The sequence below is a fragment of the Plecotus auritus genome, assembly GCF_963455305.1.
Source record: "Plecotus auritus genome assembly, chromosome: X".
Classification (NCBI taxonomy): domain Eukaryota; kingdom Metazoa; phylum Chordata; class Mammalia; order Chiroptera; family Vespertilionidae; genus Plecotus; species Plecotus auritus.
The window spans coordinates 112571608-112592602 of NC_137784.1; the positions used below are offsets into that span (position 1 = coordinate 112571608).

Genomic DNA, 20995 nt, shown 5'->3' on the forward strand with positions numbered 1-20995 from the left:
GGTCAACTAGATTTGATGTTCAACTAGACCAATTCTGGCTTACAATGTAAGTAATTTCGGAAGACTGCCTGGGTTAATCACTATGATGTCCTACGAGGAATTATTGAAACTTTTTGTTAAAGAAGAAGATATTCAAGGGAGGAAGGTCAACCAGTACATACTGTCAGATGCAAATAACTTTCACTTGATCCACAGTAGATCCAAATGCCTACCTTTTGCACCAGGCAGGACCAGAGAAGGGGATTTTGTGTGTGTGTGTGTGTGTGTGTGTGTGTGTGTGTGTGTGTGTGTGTGTTTTGTTGCTGCTATTGTTATTGTTTTGCATGAGAGAGAAGAAATAAGATAATAATGAGAGGAGTGGGTGAAGCTGTGGATCACTGAAGGGAGCTAAAATCAGGCTTCACTCCATCTATCTTCCAGTAAAGAATTACAATGTCTGTTTTTCTTGGCTTGTTTTATTTAATAACAGCAATCATAGCTACAGTTTCTTGAGGGATTACTGTGTTCTAGGCACTATACCCTGCATTTCACAATCTCTCTGAATCCTCTCAATAATCCTTTAAGGTATAAATTAATAACTCCACTGTACATAAGGGAAAACTGAGACTCAGATAGGAGAAAGCTAATACATCCTGGAGCAGAAATCCCCCAAAGTTGTGGACTGAAACCCACTACTTTATGCTTTTTTATGACTGCCATGAAATTTGAAATTTGCCTCTTTGTGGTTTTTGTCAATCCCATCCAGCTCAGTAACATGACAGAGGAGAATCAAGATCAGCTTAAGACTGAATCACAAAGGGAACTAAGGCATCATGCCACAAAGTAAAGTACAAGTAGTTGTATTAGCAGAATTGATAAGCTTCAAAGTCACAAGGGAAGTATAAACCCCTATAGGAGGTGTGCTGACTATAGGAAGGGCAAGTTAGCCACACACATAGACCTGAGAAAAAAAGACTCAGGGAAGCATAATTGCAAAGACATATAGAAAAAGACTTAGAGACTTGAGGCCAGGTCAAGGAGAAGCTAGCATTTAGGTGGTAGTCAAGTATGATGGGATGGTAGACCTGACAGTTTGGCTGTCCTGTCCTCAAAGTGAAGGGTGAGCCAAGCTGAATCCAGAGGTGGTTGAAGAAAGCTGATAGAGCAGTAGTTGCTCAGGATTCATATAAAATGCAAAGAAAACAAAATGTGTTATACCTGTACAATAAAATATTATTTGGCCAAAAAAAGTAATAAAGTAATGATGCATGTTACAACTTGAATGAATCTTCAAAACATTAGCTAAGCCATAACCAGTTTAGCTCAGTGGATAGAGCATCAGCCTGCGGACTGAAGGGTCCCAGGTTCGATTCCAGTCAAGGGCATGTACCTTGGTTGTGGGCATATCCCCAGTAGGAGGTGTGCAGGAGGCAGCTGATCGATGTTTCTCTCTCATCAATGTTTCTAACTCTCTCTCCCTCTCCTCTCCTCTCTGTAAAAATCAATAAATTTAAAAAAAAGATAAAAAAACATTAGCTAAGTGAATGATTCCTTTTATATAAAAAAATCCAGAATCGATAAATCCAGAGACACAGAACAGATTGTTGGTTGCCCGGGGCTGGAGAAAGGGGAACATGGGAAGTGGACTAGTAATGGGTAAAATGTTTCTCTTTGGAGTGATGAAATGTCTGGAACTAGATAGAAGTGATAATTGTAGAATATTGTGAATAAACTAAATGCCACTAAATTGTATACCTTAAATGGTCAATGTTACATTATGTGAATTTCACCTCTATAAAACACACACACACACACACACACACACACACACACACACTCAATAAAAACAGGTAGAACCTCTGTTGTGATGCCTCTAAGGGGAACTCCCTGGACTACTGAGGAAGGATGCTGGTTTATTCCCCCCTCCCCCCCTCATCCTTCTCAATAAGTTGTGAACTCCTCAGCAGGCATAGGCACTGGATTCTGTTTATCACTGTATGCCACACATGATGTAGTATATAACAAATACTCAATTTTTGTTGAATTAACCTTAATTGTCAGATGTTAAATGTAAAGACAAAAAGGATTTTTCTCTCCAACTAGGTTTTTTTTTAACATGTAGAGGTTTAAACAGTTACACTAATTTAACATTAATCTTAATTAAACAATAAAATGGGGCTTATATACAGTATTAAATGGGGCTTACATACAGAATCATCCAGAAGAAGAATGAAAATTTCATTCAATTATCTATATGCTAAGGGCCCAGTGCACAAATTCATGCACCTTGAAAGAAACTGTGGGCTGCAAGGCTGCAGTAGACACAGGAGTGGGTCTCGGCCCATCCTCCATGCCCCAGCCCAGCCCCTCCTGCCACAGCCCTCAGTCCCCTGTCTGCCGGCAGCCCCACTCCCGCTACCGCCACTCCCATGTGCTAACAGCACTGGCCCCGCTGGCACCCACTGATAGCGTGGAGCAATTGGGGCAGGCACCAGCAGCGGATGTGAGTGGAGTCTGCACTGTCAGTCGGTGCCAGCAACGGCTGCTGCCCCAATCGCCCCTCAGTAGCAGGGGGAGGTGGAGAAACCCTCATGGGCGATCAGGGCCGCTGATGGCGCCAAGTGATTGGGACTGGCACTGGGCGCCGGCAGCGGGTACAAATGCTGGGTGAGACCGTGGCATGCAGGAGAAAGTAATTTTCAGTAACCACCAGAGGCTTGCCCCTATGACAGTGACTGGCACCCCACCTTGGTCTGGCATCCCTGCTCACCTGCTCCACCATCCCACCATGGCCGATGCCCACCATGTTCCGCGCACGCCCCCTGGTGGTCAGCACATGTCATAGGGACCGGTTATTCGGTTGTTTGACCATTCGGTCTATTTGCATATTAGTCTTTTATTATGGAGGATTTGGCCTAACAGTTCTAAAAAGGTATTTAAGAATGTATTTACTAAATTGTTCATTCTTTTTTTTTTAAATATATTTTATTGATTTTTTACAGAGAGGAAGGGAGAGGGATAGAGAGTTAGAAACATCGATGAGAGAGAAACATCGATCAGCTGCCTCCTGCACACCTCCTGCTGGGGATGTGCCTGCAACCAAGGTACATGCCCTTGACCGGAATCGAACCCGGGACCCTTCAGTCCGCAGGTCGACGCTCTATCCACTGAGCCAAACCAGTTTCGGCTGTTCATTCTTCATATAGGTAATTTCAGTGCCAATGTAGTTAGCTTACTTCCATGGGTTCTTTACTTTTCTCTTGGTCTTAGGGATTCTCTAATTGAAATGCTCTGTAGTTTCACAAAGGCAAAAGATGGAGAATTTTCTGCCTTCGACAATTATAGGAAGCCTTTGCCCACAGTATATACAATGGCTTACATGAAAGAGAATATTTCATATAAGTCAAGCTTGCTAATTCGAAGATTCCAACTAAATCCTGGAAGCCAATGTTTATCTCAAGCCAAGATGGGGTGGTTGTGTGGAGGTGAGAAGGACAAATGATAGGCTTATGTGGTACTCCCTGAGACTAGATCTATGAAAACCCTCTCCTCATTTATCTTTCAGTTGATTGGATTCATAAGAGATAAAAATGAAAAGGATGTGAAATATGACTTTATTTAGAGAGACAATGACTTATTTAACTTTTTAAAAGTTGAGAGATCGGTACATCCATAGTAGGGGGGGTATAAATAGCTCTGATAACATAGCTGATATGGATATTTATATTTTCTTCAGTGTCAATATATTTTTTAAATCAGGTATCTCCACTGGCAAGTCTTATTCTCTATTAGGATCTTTGAACTTCATAAATTTTCTTGACTAAAAGTAAAATATTTTCAAATAAACACAAACCTAACCTATAAAGATAATAAAGTTACAATCCATTGACAATATGAAGTTGTAACTGTTACTTAAGACTAAATTAAATAAGAAATTCAATGAAAAGCTCTGAAAAGGTTTTAACTATATATAGATGAGACATGCAGCACAAAACTAACCTTTATAAATGGTACAAATAGAGGGTACACACATCCTCAGGCTATAGAACTTCATATTATTAAATGTATATTGATAAGTAATTTTTAAAAAATCTAGTTTGACACTATTCCCTAGTCCCATCATTGCATTAGGTAATTTAAGTATGAGTTAATTATAACCTGAGTGTACTAACCACGAAAGAGTTACTTCCTGGATTACATTATCCTTATTCTGTCTACAGATATGTTTGATTTCCTTTCTTCCTCTTTTCCTCTTTTGTTGTCTTCCTTCCTTCCTTCCTTTCCTGGAGAATATATATCAATGATAAAAGTTGTTTAAAAAATATTTCTCAGAAGTATATAAAATAGGAGTTTGGAATAATAGCTTTTCTCCATACCATAATACTTAATTTTATTATTTTGTTCAATACCCTAAGATATATGAAGCTAGCATAATAAACAAAAATATTTCAGTCAAGAGGGTTCTTTTAATGGCACATAGGTACATTTAGCTAACTTTGGGCCCATACAAATCTAACAGTCTTTGAGTTCCACCAAGAGGACTTTCTTGGCCACAGGGCAACATCCTTCACAAAAGTATACTGGACATGAAGTAGTTTATATGAGCAAAATTCAATTTAAAAATTCCCGCTAATTCACAAAATGTAGGTGTGGGCAGAACTAAAACTGGATCTTTGCAATGAACTAAAACTGGATCTTCTGACATATTAGAAAATATATCCAGTCAGGTTACAACATTTGCTTTCAATATTCACAACAGTGAAGAAACCAATATTAGTGCTTGATATATATTAGGTGCTCAAATATTGGTTAAATGAGTAAATAAATGGATGATTGATTGCACTGATAAATAAATATATTGTAAACTAAAATTTCCTTTTTATTAAGATATAATTATTAGAAGAATGCTGCTTAAAACAAATTAGTACTCAGGAGTTGTTCATTTTTCACCATACTAACATATTAGTAGGTAAATAACTGGGATTGTTTCTCATCAAGTTTATACAAGAACCATATATTTGACCTTTGGGAACTTTCTTTTTAATACCATAGTTTATGCCTGTTTTAAAGCATATACTTTATAGGAAGCCAAATATCAAATGCTTTATTCTGACAATTTAAAAATTTTGACATAATAGGTATATTTTCATGATTCTACTTAGTACCTGATGAGCTTTTAGAATGATAAATACACACTATTCCTCCAGAGTGCCCTGGGCTGTCTGGGACCATTAATCACTACAGCTTGATTTGAATTTGCTACAGGAAAGTATCTACAGGCAAGTTCAGTGCCTCATAGAGGGTGGCATCCAACCTCAGTCTCATTAGCATCTCCTTATCACTGTCCCAGTTCAGTAAAATAGCTTAGTTAAGAAACAAGCTATTTTCAGGCATGTATTTTACCTTGTATTGGGAAGAGGAAGGTAGAGGGGGAAGAGAGAAAGAAGAGAAGTAACCTGAATTAAACTTCCAGTGTGTACCAATCTGCTAGGAGATTTAGATTTATGACCTCACCTAACAATTACAATGACCCTGTGAGATACCCTTCCCTTAAAGAGAAGGACCTTCAGCCTTTCTAAGTAACTGACCCAAAGCCACACATAGTAAAGAATCTTAAAGGCTGCAAGAGAGAGACAGAGAGTTACCTACAAAGGATCCCTCATAAGATTATCAAATGATTTCTCATCAGAAACACATCAAGCTAGAAGGGAATAAAAGGAGGTATACAAAGTGATGCAAAGCAGAGGACTGAATCCAGGAATACTCTATCCAGCAAGACTATGAATCAAAATTGAAGGGGAAATCAGGAGCTTTGCAGACAAAAAAAAAGGCTAAGGGAGTTTATCACTACCAAGCCAGTAATGTAAGAAATGCTGAAGGGAATGCTGTAAAAAGAAGAAATAGAAAGGGAAGAAGGAACACAGGCATAAAGTACAGAAATGGCTACAAACAAGTACTTATCAATAATAACATTAAATGTAAAGTGGATTAAATGCTCCAATCAAAAGACATCGAGTGAGTGAATGGATAAGAAAACATGACCAATATACACTGAGTGGCCAGATTATTATGCGTTCAGAGATCATAATAATCTGGCCACTCAGTATATATGCTGTCTACAGGAGACCCACCTCGTAACAAGGGACTCACACAGACTGAAAGTGAAGGGATGGAAAAATATCTATCAGGCAAATGGAAATGAAGAAAAAAGTTGGGGTAGCAATACTTATATCTGACAAAATAGACCTCAAAGTGAAGACCATAACAAGAGACAATAAAGGCCACTTCATAATTCTAAAAAGATCGATACAACAAGAGGATATAACTCTGGTAAACATTTATGCACCCTATGCAGGAGCACCCAAATACATAAACAAACTTCTGGAAGATATCAGGGGGGAGATTGACAGCAACACAATCATAGTAGGAGAATTTTTTAAAATATATTTTATTGATTTTTACAGAGAGGAAGGGAGAGGGATAGAGAGTTAGAAACATCGATTACAGAGAAACATCGATCACCTGCCTCCTGCACACCTCCTACTGGGGATGTGCCCACAACCAAGGTACATGCCCTTGACTGGAATCGAACCTGGGACCCTTCAGTCCACAGGCCAACGCTCTATCCACTGAGCCAAACCGGTCAGGGCTTTCTTTTTTTTTTTTCATAGTAGGAGAATTTAATACCCCATTAACATCACTTGATAAATCCTCTAGACCAGTGGTTCTCAACCTTTCTAATGCCGCAACCCTTTAATACAGTTCCTCATGTTGTGGTGACCCCCAACCATAAAATTATTTTCGTTGCTACTTCATAACTGTAATTTTGCTCCTGTTAATGAATCGTATGTAAATATCTGTGTTTTCCGATGGTCTTAGGCGACCCTGCTAGCGGTTCTCAACCTGTGGGTCGCGACCCACAGGTTGAGAACCGCTGCTATAGAGCCTAAGACCATCGGAAAACACAGATATTTAAAACACAGATATTTAAATTACAGTTATGAAGTAGCAACGAAAATAATTTTATGGTTGGGGGGTCACCACAACATGAGGAACTGTATTAAAGGGTCGCGGCATTAGAAAGGTTGAGAACCACTGCTCTAGACAAAAAATTAGCAAAGAAACATCAATCTTAAACGACTCACTAGATCAGATGGACTTAATTGACAACTTTAGAACATTCCACCCCAAAACTAGAGAATATACATTCTTCTCAAGCGCACATGGGACATTTTCAAAGAGAGACCACATATTGGGACACAGGCAAAGTCTCTCCAAATTCAAGAGGATTGAAATCATATCAAGCATCTTCTCAGATCACAATGGCATAAAATTAGAAATCAATTACAGTAAAAACAATCACAAAAATTCAAACACTTGGAGGCTGAATAGCACACTATTAAACAATGAGTGGGTTACCAAAGAGATCAAAGAAGAAATAAAACACATCCTGGAAACAAACGACAATGAAAACACAACAATCCCAAAATATATGGGACATACTGAAAGCAGTCCTGAGAGGGAAGTTCATAGCATTACAGGCCTACCTCAATAAAACAAGAAAAACTGATAATAAACCATCTAACTCTGCAACTTGAAGAATTAAAAAGAGAGCAACAAGAAAAGCCTAGATTGAGCAGAAGGAAGGACATAATAAGGATCAGAGTGGAAATAAATGACATAGAGACCACAAAAAACAATACAAAATATAAATGAAACCAAGAGCTGGTTCTTTGAAAGGATAAAAAAGATTGGTGAACCTCTAGCCAGGCTCACCAAGAAGCAAAGAGAGAGTACCCAAATAAACAAAATCAGAAACGAAAGAGGTGAAATAACAACAGAACGCACAGAAATACGAAGAATTGTAAAAAAATACTATGAGCAACTCTACTCCAACAAACTGGTCAACCTAGAAGAAATGGACATATTCCTAAAAAAATACGACCTTCCAAAACTCAACCAGGAGGAATAAAAAAATCTGAATAGGCCGATAACTATGGAGGAAATTGAAGCAGTAATAATAATTAAAAAAACAAAAAACAAAAAACAAAACAAAAACAACAACAACAAAAAAAACTTCCAAGAAAAAAAAGCCCCGGACCAGGCGGCTTCACAGGGGAGTTTTATCAAACATTCAAGGAAGAACTAAAACCTATCTTCCTCAGACTATTCAAAAAAAAAAAAATCAAGAGTAAGGAGCACTTCCAAGCTCTTTCTACAAAGCCAGCATTACCCTAATCCCAAAACCAGATAAAGACAATACAAAGAAAGAGAATTACAGGCCAATATCCCTCATGAACATAGATGCCAAAATCCTCAACAAAATTCTAGCAAATCGAATCCAGCATTACATTAGAAAGATCATACACCATGACCAAGTGGGATTTATCCCGGGGATGCAAGGATGGTACAATATCTGCAAATCAATAAATGTGATACACCACATAAACAAACTGAGAGATAAAAATCATATAATCATATACATTGATGCAGAAAAAGTATTTGACAAAATCCAACACCCTTTTTTGATAAAAACTCTCAGCAAGGTGGGAATACAAGGATCATACTTCAACATAATAAAAGTCATATATGACAAACCCACAGCCAACATCATACTCAATGGACAAAAACTAAAACCATTTCCCCTAAGAACAGGAACAATACAAGGATGCCCACTCTCACCACTCCTCTTCAACATAGTACTGGAAGTACTGGCCATTGTGATCAGACAAGAAGAAGAAATAAAAGGCATCCAAATTGGAAAAGAAGTAAAACTGCCCTTTTTCGCAGATGACATGATATTGTACATAGAAAACCTCAAAGACTCCATCAAAAAACTACTAGACTTAATAAATGAATTCGGCAATGTAGCAGGATACAAAATTAACACCCAGAAGTCTATGGCTTTTCTATACACCAATAATGAACTCACAGATAAATTAAAAAAGCAATCCCATTTACCATTGCACCAAAAAAAAATTAAGATACCTAGTAATAAACTTAACCAAGGAGACAAAGGACCTGTACTCAGAAAATTTCAGGACTCTAAAAATAGAGATAGAGGAAGACATTAAGAAATGGAAGAATATACCATGTTCATGGATTGGTAGAATCAACATCATTAAAATGTCCATAATACTCAAAGCAATCTATAAATTCAACACAATCCCCATTAAAATACCAACGGCATACTTCAAAGACCTAGAACAAATTCTCCAAAAATTTATCTGGAATAAAAAAAGACCCTGAATAGCTGCAGAAATCTTGAGAAAGAACAATGTTGGAGGGATCACAATACCAGATATCAAGCTATACTACAAAGCCACTGTTCTCAGAACTGCCTGGTACTGGTACAAGAACAGACATATAGACCAGTGGAACAGAACAGAGAACCCAGAGATCGACACAAGACAGTATGCTCAATTAATATTTGACAAAGGAGGCAAGAGCATACAATGGAGACAAGACAGTCTCTTCAATAAATGGTGTTGGGAAAACTGGACAGATACTTGCAAAAAAAATTAAACTAGACCACCAACTTACACTATACACAAAAATAAAGTCAAAATGGATAAAGGACTTAAACGTAAGATGGGAAACCATAAAAATCTTAGAGGAAGCCATAGGCAACAAAATAGCAGACATTTGTCGTAGCAATATCTTTACCAATACAGCTCCTTGGGCAATGAAAACTAAAGAGAAAATAAATAAATGGGACTACATCAAAATAAAAAGCTTCCACACAGCAAAAGAAACCATCAACAAAACAACAAGAAAGCCCACTGCATGGGAGAACATATTTGCCAATGTTGCCTCCAATAAGTGTTTAATCTCCAACATTTACAGGGAACTCATACAACTTAACAAAAGAAAGATAAACAACCCAATCAAAAAATGGTCTAAGGACCTAATTAGACACTTTTTGAAAGAGGACATTCAGAAAGCCAAGAGACATATAAAACCATGCTCAAAGTCACTAATCATCCAAGAGATGCAAATCAAAACAGCAATGAGGTACCATCTGACACCTCTCAGAATGGCTATCATCAAGAAATCAACAAATGACAAGTGCTGGAGAGGATGTGGAGAAAAAGGAACCCTCGTGCACTGCTGGTGGGAATGCAGACCGGTGCAGCCACTGTGGAAAACAGTATGACGTTTCCTCAAAAAATTAAAAATGGAACTTCCATTTGACCCAGTAATACCACTTCTAGGAACATATCCCAAGAAAACAGAAACACTATTCAGAAAGGATATATGCACCCCTATGTTCATAGCAGTGCAATTTATAATAGCTAAGATTTGGAAACAGCCTAAATGCCCATCAGCAGAGGAATGGATTAGAAAACTGTGGTACATCTACACAAGGAATACTATACTGCTGTAAAAAAGAAGGAATTCTTACCATTTGCAACAGCATGGATGGATATGGAGAGCATTATGTTAAGTGAAGTCAGTCAGTGAAAGATAAATACCACATGATCTCACTCATTTTTGGATAATAAAGAACATTACAAACTGTTGAACAAAAATAGAGGCAAAGAAGCATCGAACAGACTGTCAAACTACAGCAGGAAGGTAGGGGAGGGTTGGGGCGGGGGTAAGAGATCAACCAAAGGACTTGTATGCATGCATATAAGCACAGCCAACAGATCTAAGACACTGGGGGCGGCGGGACGAGAGCATGTGCTGGGGGGTAGGGGAGGCCGGGGGGAGGTCATTGGGGAAAAAATAAGAGACATATGTACTACTATTTGTAATACCTTAAACAATAAAATTTTTAAAAAAGTATGAATGAATAAATGAGGAAAAACACACATATTGTCAGCGGCAGAGGGTCTCTAATACAACCATACCATATTTTACATGGGGAAAGCAAGGCTCAGAGAGGTTAAGTCACTTGCCCTAGATTAAGCAACTAATAATCCATAAAAGATTCAGAACTTGAGTTCAGGTCTCTTCTGTACATTCTCTAAAACATACTACCACTTGTACAAACATTTTTAAAAGCATGTTCCTCAAATCCATGTGGTTTCCTAAGCATGATTTAATTCCCTGATTTAATTCCTTAATTGAAAGCTATTCCTTATACATGCAAAGCCAATTAGCCCATTAGAATGAAAGCTCTGTGAGGACAGGAAATTTTTCCTGTTTCATTCATTGTAAGATGACTGGCAGAAGGTTCTCAGTTAATATTTGCTGAATAAATGCATATATATTATTTCCTTTCCAGTTATGAGCAAATTCTTCATAGATGATGAATGTTAAAACAGATTATACTAACAAACACTCAAATGGTGAAATACTACATTAAAATTGCTCAGTGAAATAGTACTCCTTTTCCCCCTCCTTTCTTCTTTCCTTCACCTTCATCACTAAAGCAGGAAAATAACACTATCTATTTAATAGGATTGGTGTAAGGATAAAGAGAGTTAATAGAGACAAATACTTAGTATTGTGCTTAATATGTAATTAACTCCAATAAATTAAAGTTATTAGTATGAATATGATTTCTTCTAATCAATCAATGAATATGGGCCAACATAATTAGGAGCTGGAAGAAGCTAAAGATTGAATACATAATTCTCTAGGTGCTTCAAAGTTTGTAAATTCTGAGGTCTATGAGTTACAGAAAGCATCTGGCATGTCATAGATGCTCATATGTATGTTTTTCCTAGAATTTTTCTTGTGAAATTAATGGAGGTAAAAGAAGACATAATTATCCTTGAGATGGATATATGATAATTATTTTTCAAACATTGCTATATCATTCAAAAAGATTACCTCTCCACAAGTTCTTGTCCATTCCAGCAAAGAGTATCATTTTCGGCCACAGGGCTATGGCTGCAGATGTAGCCAGGCAAAGCACTATAGAAGCTGATGAACGATTTCAGCTTCTGAATTAGTTCCCTGAAAGAAAAACAAACATCTGTTCATAACAGGCAAGTGAACCCAGTATGAGAAAAGTTTAATTTCCTTATCAGCATGACAGAAAGGCTCTACCAGGCTGATTAGAGCAGTAAATGAGTTTTAAAGACATTCTTGGCTAAAAGGCCACAATTTTGTTTTTTGCAAAAATCAATAAAATTATATGAGAAAAAAGTTGCCTGCCATATAAGGTGCTGTTCCTATCAGAAAGATGATTTAATTCCACCCTTCGTTTTCTAACATATTCAGCTTCCATTTTTTTTGTTCAGAATGCTGTTACCTACATTCTCAAAGGTGCTGATTACAAGGCACACTGGAACACTACATATCTTTTGATTTCTGAGTGTAATTGAGTGCATTGATTGTAATTTACAATGCTATTACCCTAGAGATGGCCCCCTTCCATGTAGGCTCTAGCTAGTAGTTGCAGATCAGAATTGCAGGGAGCTCAGAGCAGTATAAACTCTATGAAATTCTCCTGATAATATAGTCAGAGAAACTGCTAGAGGAGGAAGGTTTCTTTGTCTGTATATTGTGGTTGGTTCCTATAGGAGGAGGGAGGAGAGAGAAGGGAGTGGGTTCTAGTATATTTTATTATTTATTTGCTTTGGATTTTATGCTATATATGATAAGACGAGAGAGAGAGAGAGAGAGAGAGAGAGAGAGAGAGAGAGAGAGAGAGAGAGAGAGAGAACACACGCATAAATACCCAACCAATTTCTGGCCTATTTTCTTGTTACTGATATACATGGGCACACAATATAAAAAAAATTACAGATTGGAGAGATGTGGATATGCTTATAGAGGAGTATTAAATATCTATGCAATAAATAGCCTGTGGTAAACAAAAATAAAACACTTTTTATTTTCTAAAGTGATATTCCTGGTAGAAAGGAAATTAAAGAGTGCTTCATATCCAAGTCTATCTTAAGTCTCTACAAAGTTTTTGGAGACTCTGCCAAAGAATTTGCTGGCAGTGGACTAATTATTCAATTATGTCTCCAGGCTAAGAACGGATTCCTTTGATACATAAGTCTCTGGAGGAGCCATAGGTCTGAATCTCATTTGGACACTGGTGGGAGTCCTAAGCCCAGAAAAGCCTTTTGGGGGTTGTTCTCAGATCTGGCCAAAAGTAGGAGACTGGTAGAAATTATTTTCTTATAACTAATGCCATTTTCCATTTTATTATCATAAAACATTTCATTTCAACTAATAATTTAAAAGACAGAGAGCTTATAATAATCAGCATATCTTCACAAATGCTCGAATTACAGTAAAGGCAGGGTGATGGACAGAATAACTCAAGAAAGGTTATTGAGACATATATAACTCCTGATACCCCAAAAGTTGCTTCCTGCTATGCTCAAACCCCTCACAGTTAACTCCTAGTGGCTGAACTCCATCAGTTTCCAAAGTGAAGAGGCTCAATGTAGGGCTCTGAAAATAAAAGTCAACATTATAGCTTCTCACAGAGGAAAAAGATGGGTTCAATTAATGCTAATAGGAGAGATGCTCTGTTTTACAAGGTAATAATACAGTCCCCAAGAGTGGAAACTGAAAGACTAAAGGCTGAGGCTGAGTAATTCTCCCCTCTCCGTGAGGTAATGGAATATGGCCATTAGTCTATAAGAAGCAATGGCTCACTCTTTAATGAAAGAGTTTCCCTTAGGACTCTTCCTACCTCAAAACTCTCTCACTAAACATAGCACATGGCAAGAAAAATTGAACTCATAGAAAAGCCTTCCAATTTGACTTCCCTAGAAGTTAAAAAAACAACAACACTCTGAACATCTCCCAGTCTCCTAACTCTTGACTTTTTTTTTTTTAGTAATGATAAAGATCACCAAAAAATTGGTGAGGGTTCAGAGAGAGTCTATCTCAATGTTAAGAGGATGAGGGGCTATGATAAATATAAGACCTCACACTTTAGTATGGAAGGATATTAATTGATGGGATCAAGATAAATGTCTAAAAAAACACAAAGAATGTGAATAATGTAACCACAGTCTAGGTCATCAAATTCTAGAACTCAGGAGAACCTTTTTGAAAGTTAAACAAGGTAATTTGGGGAAATAAAAGGCCATCCTACTTTATAGGGTACTCATTATCATCACAGAACATACAAGATGGACCTGGGAAGATATTGTGTGTGTGTGTGTGTGCGTTTAAAGATTTTTTTATTGATTTTTAGAGAGAAAGGAAGGGAAAGGGAGAAAGAGAGAAACATTGATGTGAGAGTGAAACATCAATTGGCTGCCTCCTGCATGACCCCTTACTGGGGATCGAGTCCACAACCTGGACATGTGCTCTGACCAGGAATCGAACATGACCTCTTGGTGCATGGGTCGATGCTCAACCACTGAGCAACACCAGCTGGGCTATAACCTTTTCTTTTTGACAGACTTGTTCACTGAGTTCTTTTTTATTCTTAGTGTATATTATTACCATTAGTACCTGCTTAGAATCCAAGGTGAATTTTATTAGGAAAAACCTAAGAATAATGAAATAAATGCCAGTTCTCAAATAATTTCTAGGGCCTATTGGATGAGACAGTACCCACCTTTGGGAGAATAAAGAGCAGGGTACCAGTGCTTCTAGCAAACTGGCCAATGCTTTTGAGTCCTCAAGTACAGTGTTACATGCAGGCCATTCCTTCATGCAAAACCTTCTAACACTATGAGAAAATAAACCTTGGTTTCCAAAAGAAAATTTGATTTTTGAAAATAAATCCAGAAATATTATTTTGCAACGTAGAAGAAAGACTTTCAAAACTGTTGGAGAATTAATGAGCTTTACAAAAGAGAGTGACGACAACAGGTGGGTAATAATGTCCTCTGATACCACAGCCAGAAAGTAGCAGAGTGATAGGGGTATTACCTCCTACTGAGTTTACTGAGCCTCTCTCATTTCTCCTCTTCATTGTCATTCTTTCCTAAACTTGCTCTGGCATGGGAATTAAATGTATTTTATTTTTATGTTTTCTTAAATGACGCTTTCTATTGCCATGCTTACAATTTTTAAAGGAGATCAGTTGAATATTTCTATTTCCCTTTTTAAAGAAAGATAGCTGAAACTATCTTTCTTTAAATTAAGTGACATACTAATTACCCATATATGCCTTAGTCAAGATTTCTTTTCTTTGTGCTAGTAACCTGTGACAGACTACAAAAAAATCTCCACCCATGAACTAAGGCAGTCTGCTCAACTGAATTGTCTCTAGAAAAAAAAAGACAGAAATTTGGACAATTAGTTGTCCGTGATGGGAAATATAATTTGATTGAAGGTCATGCTCTTTGATTCCAATTCCACTTTATTCTAATACATACATGCCAAACAAACTGTTTGACATATAAATAGTGGAGCCCATGGATATCACTCATGACAGTGGTTGGCAAACTCATTAGTCAACAGAGCCAAATATCAACAGTATAACGATTGAAATTTCTTTTGAGAGCCAAATTTTTTAAACTTAAACTTCTAACGCCACTTTTTCAAAATAGACTCGCCCAGGCTATGGTATTTTGTGGAAGAGCCACACTCAAAGGGCCAAAGAGCCGCATGTGTCTCGTGAGCCGCAGTTTGCCGAACCACAGACTTAGGACAAACCAAACACTTGGTTACTCTGCTCAGGAAAAAAGAGTCTCTTCATAGAGGTTTCCATTCAATGTGTTAAATGTGGTACTAAAGGACAGGGCCCCTTTGCATTCATGAACCATTTTGAAATATTGCAGCTGGGTGCACATGATCTTCCCTTGAGGGCTCTCACCATTCTCAAGAGGAGAGTTCCCATCTTGGGTTGTGGGGGAAGGTATTTCCTTTGCATTCTTGCAATGATTTGCTTGGGCAGACATCAAAGCAGCACTAATTGGAAATCACTAAAAGTAAAAATAGCCTTTTATCCCAAACTGCAGATCCTGAACACTTCTCCTTTATCATTAAGGTTATTTTTCTCTCAATATAAAGTAATATGCAATCATTATTCTTTAAAAAAATTGAAAACACAGAAAAGCACATAAACTAAAATAGTTATAATTAAAATGATGCAGGGTCATGCTTAATGCTGCTGCAAAGAAACCTTCACAGTCTGACCCCAACTATAAATTACTACCATTCCAAAGATTAGCCAATACTTTTTTCTCACACTGTTACCTTTGACAGGATCACCTTTTTCTCTCCTCCGTCTGTTGAATTTCTACTAGTTCTTCAAGGCCCAGCTCAAAAGTCACCTTTTACAAGAAGCCTTTCTTGACTCTCACAGGAGAGCTGCTAACTTCCCCATCTATGATGTTGCCATACTTTTGTGCATAACTGTTTTTGGCACTACCTCCTAATGTATGAAAAGTATTTATTTGTGTGTATGTTTGTCTAACTAGGCTAGGAGGAGCTCCTCCTATTCATCACAGTCTAATCCTTACACAATATTTAGCATATAGATGGTGTTGACAAATGTTGAAAGAAGTAGAGTCCAATTTAGGGCAGAATGACTTGTACCAGACCCAAAACTCATTGATTCACTCAGGACATACTTAGTTATTTTGTTCAGAGGGTGGAAGTCACCATTGAACTTACAAAGCTGCCTATCCAAACCAGAGCAACAATCTGAGAGGGAGTGGGAGTCAGCATTGATTTGGACCGGGAGCTGAGATCAGCTTTTGTTCATTTCTTTCTAGGTCATTTACTAGTGTCACCTAATCTATTGCCCCTATAGACCAAATCAGAGGGAAAAGGGAGGAGGAGGAGGAGAGCAGGAAGGGGAAGGCTGGAACACACAGATGTAATTTCACAAGGGTGGAGGGACTGTGTGATTTTTTCACAGGTCAGCAGTTGGGCCAGAAGTTTGGTATATACATGCAGGATGGACTATTCAACTACAGATTTGGGGTTTCAGGAAGGGAAAGATATTGCTTATGGATTCTACCAAACTTTATGGAGGATATGCAAATGACAAGGAAAACAGATCATAAGGGAAATGGTGAAAGAGACATTCAAAAGGGCAAAGAAGGAAGAGGCTGACATCTGAGATGTGCTGAAAATATTAGAGTTGGAAAAGGCTACGAAAATCTCATTTCTACTGTCCTATCCTCATCGTTTTAAATCTGATGATATTTTCAATATTGATACCTTAAAAGGATAATATTGGGTCCCATACAATGGCCACCAGTTGAATAACAAATCACCCTTAAATTCAACTAAGTTATTTCTAAGGTTAGTTGTGTGTTGTACACTACCCAGCTGGGGGCAGACAAAACAAACAGATGACTTCTGAAAGCTACCAAAGGAATCCTGCATTTCTTTGTGTGCTGTTATTTTTAATAAGGCAATCGGCTTTTCAACTCGTAATCAGACTAAGACAGCTTGCTCACAACCTCCAGAGACTGAATGCTACAATAGGGTTCCTTTCCAATTATTATATTTTTAACCACAGAGGTTGGAGTTTGAGCATGGGTGTGAGGGGTGCTGGCAGCACATACATTGTACTGAAAAGTGTAAAATGCTGTGCAGATCATACTGAGAAATTTACAAATGTACTAACATTGCCAAAACAAGCCCTCCAATAACATCGGATTGCAGGGGGCAGTGCATTTAGCCAGAGATCATCTTAATCCCCAATTCTTTTCTTTCCCTAAGAGGTTTTACAATGCCTATTTGAGGGAGTTATATGAAATTGGACACTCTCTTGCCGTTTTGTTTTCTTATTCTGCCAGAGAATTCAGAAAGCCTGGCTCCCACAACAGACTCTAAGGATTCACTTTACCAAAAAGATGAGAAGCATCATGGGTCAGGTTCATGTTTCCAACACCCAAAGGAGCCCTGCCTGACTACCACATACTCAAGTCTTATCAACACCCACAGAGTCTTCTCTTTCCCTCCACAGAGCCCAAGATAAAAGGCATGGCAGCAGGGCCTTGCTGAACCCCCTACTTACTCAAAAAAATGTCCAAGTAATTTCAAAATGGGACTGCTAGAGTGTTTACTTTGAAAAAGTTCTGCATAAAATTCTGTTATAAATCCATATACTACCTCCTCCATGAAGCCTTCACCAGAACTCCCTGGGCAGAGAGGTTTTCTCTTTTCTAATTGGCTGCTTCTATATACTCTGAACATTCTTTTGCACTTACAAAACTGTTTTGGAATTATTTGTATTTAAGTCCATTTCCACATTACACGGATTTGGAAAGCAGAGACTATGTCTTGATTTTTAGTTCCCAGTATATTTTCTGGCACATAATAGGTGTTTTCTAAAATTCTGCTGAGTTGAATACAAAGTATATTGCACTAAGAATTTATATTTTATTTATATGTAATGAATATATAATATTATATAAATTACTTGCTTCAGTCTAATATGCAAGGGATTTCTACCAGTTAAAAATCAATGACAGGTTAATTCCTCATTGGTTTGGGCAAAGAGTGAAAGCAATGGTGAACAATGGACAAAGGACTGTCAGGAGTTTAAAAAAACCTGGAGAAACAGTCTAATTTTGCCTTCCCAGAAAAACAAAAACTTCACAGAGAACCTTCATACCATAGGGAAATGGTTCCCAAATATTTTGGTGCCAGGAACCTGCAGTGGTTTTTAAATATGTTCACACATTCTTTGATACTATTCCCTTCAAGAGGTGGAGTTTAATTTCCCTCCCCCTTGAATGTAGACTAGAATTTGTGACTCACTTTTAACAAATCAAGCACGTTGGAATTGAGAGTATGTCACTTCCCAGATTAGGTCATTAAAAACAACAGCTTTCTCCTTGCTGTCTTCCATGGATCACTTATTCTGGGGAAGTTGGAGGCCATGTGGTAAAGATACACATGAGGTCCATGTGGTGAGGAACTAAAAGCTTCCTTCCAACAACCAGAACTAACTTGCTAAAGGTATAAGTAAGCCACCTTGAAAGTAGATCCTCCAGCCTCAGTTAATGCTTCAGATGACTGCTAGCCCCAAGCAACATCTTGATTGAAATTTCCTTAGAGATTGAGAACCACCCAGCTAAGCAATTCCCAAATTCCTGACAGAGACTGTGAGATAATGAATGTTTGTCATTTTAAATCACTTTTTGGGGATAATTTGTTGTATAGCACTAGATAACTAATACAGCCCCTTAACTCTCTTAAAAATTGTTGAGGACCCCAAAGACCTTTTGTCTCTAGATATATAGATATATATCACATAATAGACATATATGTGATATATATCTATTGATATTTGCTGCTTTAGAAATTAAAACTCAGAAAAAACTTAAAATTTTATTATTGATTTTAAACTAACAATAATGAGCCATTATATGTTAATATAAATAACATTTTTATGAAAAAAGCAAGAAAAGTGATATTGTTTTTGCATTTTTGCAAAATATCTTTACTGCCTCTCACAATAGGAGACAGGTAAGTTCTCCACTGGCTTCTGCATTTAATCAGCTGCAATATGTTCTTTTGATTAAAGTATATGAACAGGAATCCACATGGTCTTGGAGTTGTTTTCTGAAAATATACAAACATATTCTTGACCAAAAGTTAATAAAGGAATCTTTTCTATATAATTGGTTTGGGATCCTTTTTATTTTTGCCCAAACGATTTTCCTTTGTCTTATTTAGACATCATGTGTGTTTTTCATGGGTGTCTTGCTGTTAGCATTACAAATGAAAATTAATTTTGTAAAGTAAAAATTTTCTAGATGTAATTTACTTATAGGATATTTTTCCTCACATGATATTACCCTACTATCCCCCCTTTTTTGATTAATGGAGGCTTTTGTAAATTTTATAATGCAGTCTTGATAACTTTAAATTTTAATTTTTTTCACAAAATTTGACTGAGAAACAGTCCAGAGATGGAAGACACTGATGACGCCTTGCCACGCTAGCAGTCAGCAGCTGTGCCTAGGACCAAACCAGAGAGGGTCGAACCTGCATTGCCACCATGTGCCCACCATCCAGATATCATTGCTGACCATGTACACATAAGGAACTGTTTGACATTGAAACGGGGACTCAGAACTGTTGGACATTGAAATTGGGACTCAAACATTTTTTGTTATTATATGTTTATTTCTAGTCTGCAGAGGCAAGATTTTTTAAAGGAAAGAAATGGGGAAAAAATAGATACAGAGGCAAAGAAGCATTGAACAGACTGTCAAACTACAGCAGGAAGGCAGGGGAGGTTGGGAGGGGTGCTGTAAGAGATCAACTGAAGGACTTGTACGCATGCATATAAGCATAACCAATGGATACAAGACACTGGGAAGGTGGCAGATAAAGGCATGTAGGGTAGGGGAGGACAGGGGGGAGGTCAATGGGAAAAAAAGGAGACATATGTACTACTATTTGTAATACTTCAAACAATAAAAAAAATAAAATTAAATAAAAAATTAAATTAAAAAAAGGTCTATGACCTACAAAATGATTAGGAAGTACTGGAAAAAAATGTGAGATATGTCAGAAGACTAGGGATAGGCAAATGATTTTCAAAATGTTTGATTATTTATATTTTCAACAAAGTAAATGAGATCAATGGAAAAAAAATAAAGTATATGAACAAAAGCCAGCTTCATATAGATATGTAGTTATCAAAAGGCTGATTACACAGACCTCCTGAAAGGGTCTTTGGGACTCCTTGGGTACTTGAATTATATTTGAAAACTACTGCCACAGGGAAACTAGGAATCCATTAGCTTGAAAGTCAATAAAAGAGAAGAAAACAGAACTTCCTGATATCCTTCTTTGGAGGACTATCTCTCAAGCTACCTTACTGTCTTCTCTCACTCTAAACTGTATCATATATGACTAGAAATTGCCATTTCAAAACCTCCTGTAGTAACTGAATATGAATAAAATAATTTAGCCCATATCTGAGATGATACTTATTTCATCTCTTAAATTTCCATCTGTAAGCAAATGTCTCCCAATGTCCTTGAAGTCATCAGGGAGCAGATCTTAAGCCAGTGGTGTATTGGCTGTATTGCTTTTGGGGAAGGCAATTCTCTTAGATTTGTGTTGGGCTTCCTATCAAATTTCTACCCCTTATTTGTGAACATGAAACAAGAATTGGGAAGGAGGGAATCTGAATGTAAGGAGGAGGAATGAAGACAAT

The 20995-nt window shown here is 37.5% G+C and overlaps 1 protein-coding gene across 2 annotated transcripts in view; it reads right to left on the reverse strand.

Annotated features, from left to right (window-relative positions):
• GPC3 (glypican 3) overlaps nucleotides 1-20995 on the reverse strand; it is a 658140-nt gene that overhangs the window by 140903 nt on the left and 496242 nt on the right. For both annotated transcript variants that reach the window (XM_080652923.1, XM_080652922.1), the window contains exon 5: nucleotides 11764-11889. In XM_080652923.1, the coding sequence (XP_080509049.1) occupies nucleotides 11764-11889 (126 nt within the window). The remainder of the gene's footprint in view (nucleotides 1-11763; nucleotides 11890-20995) is intronic.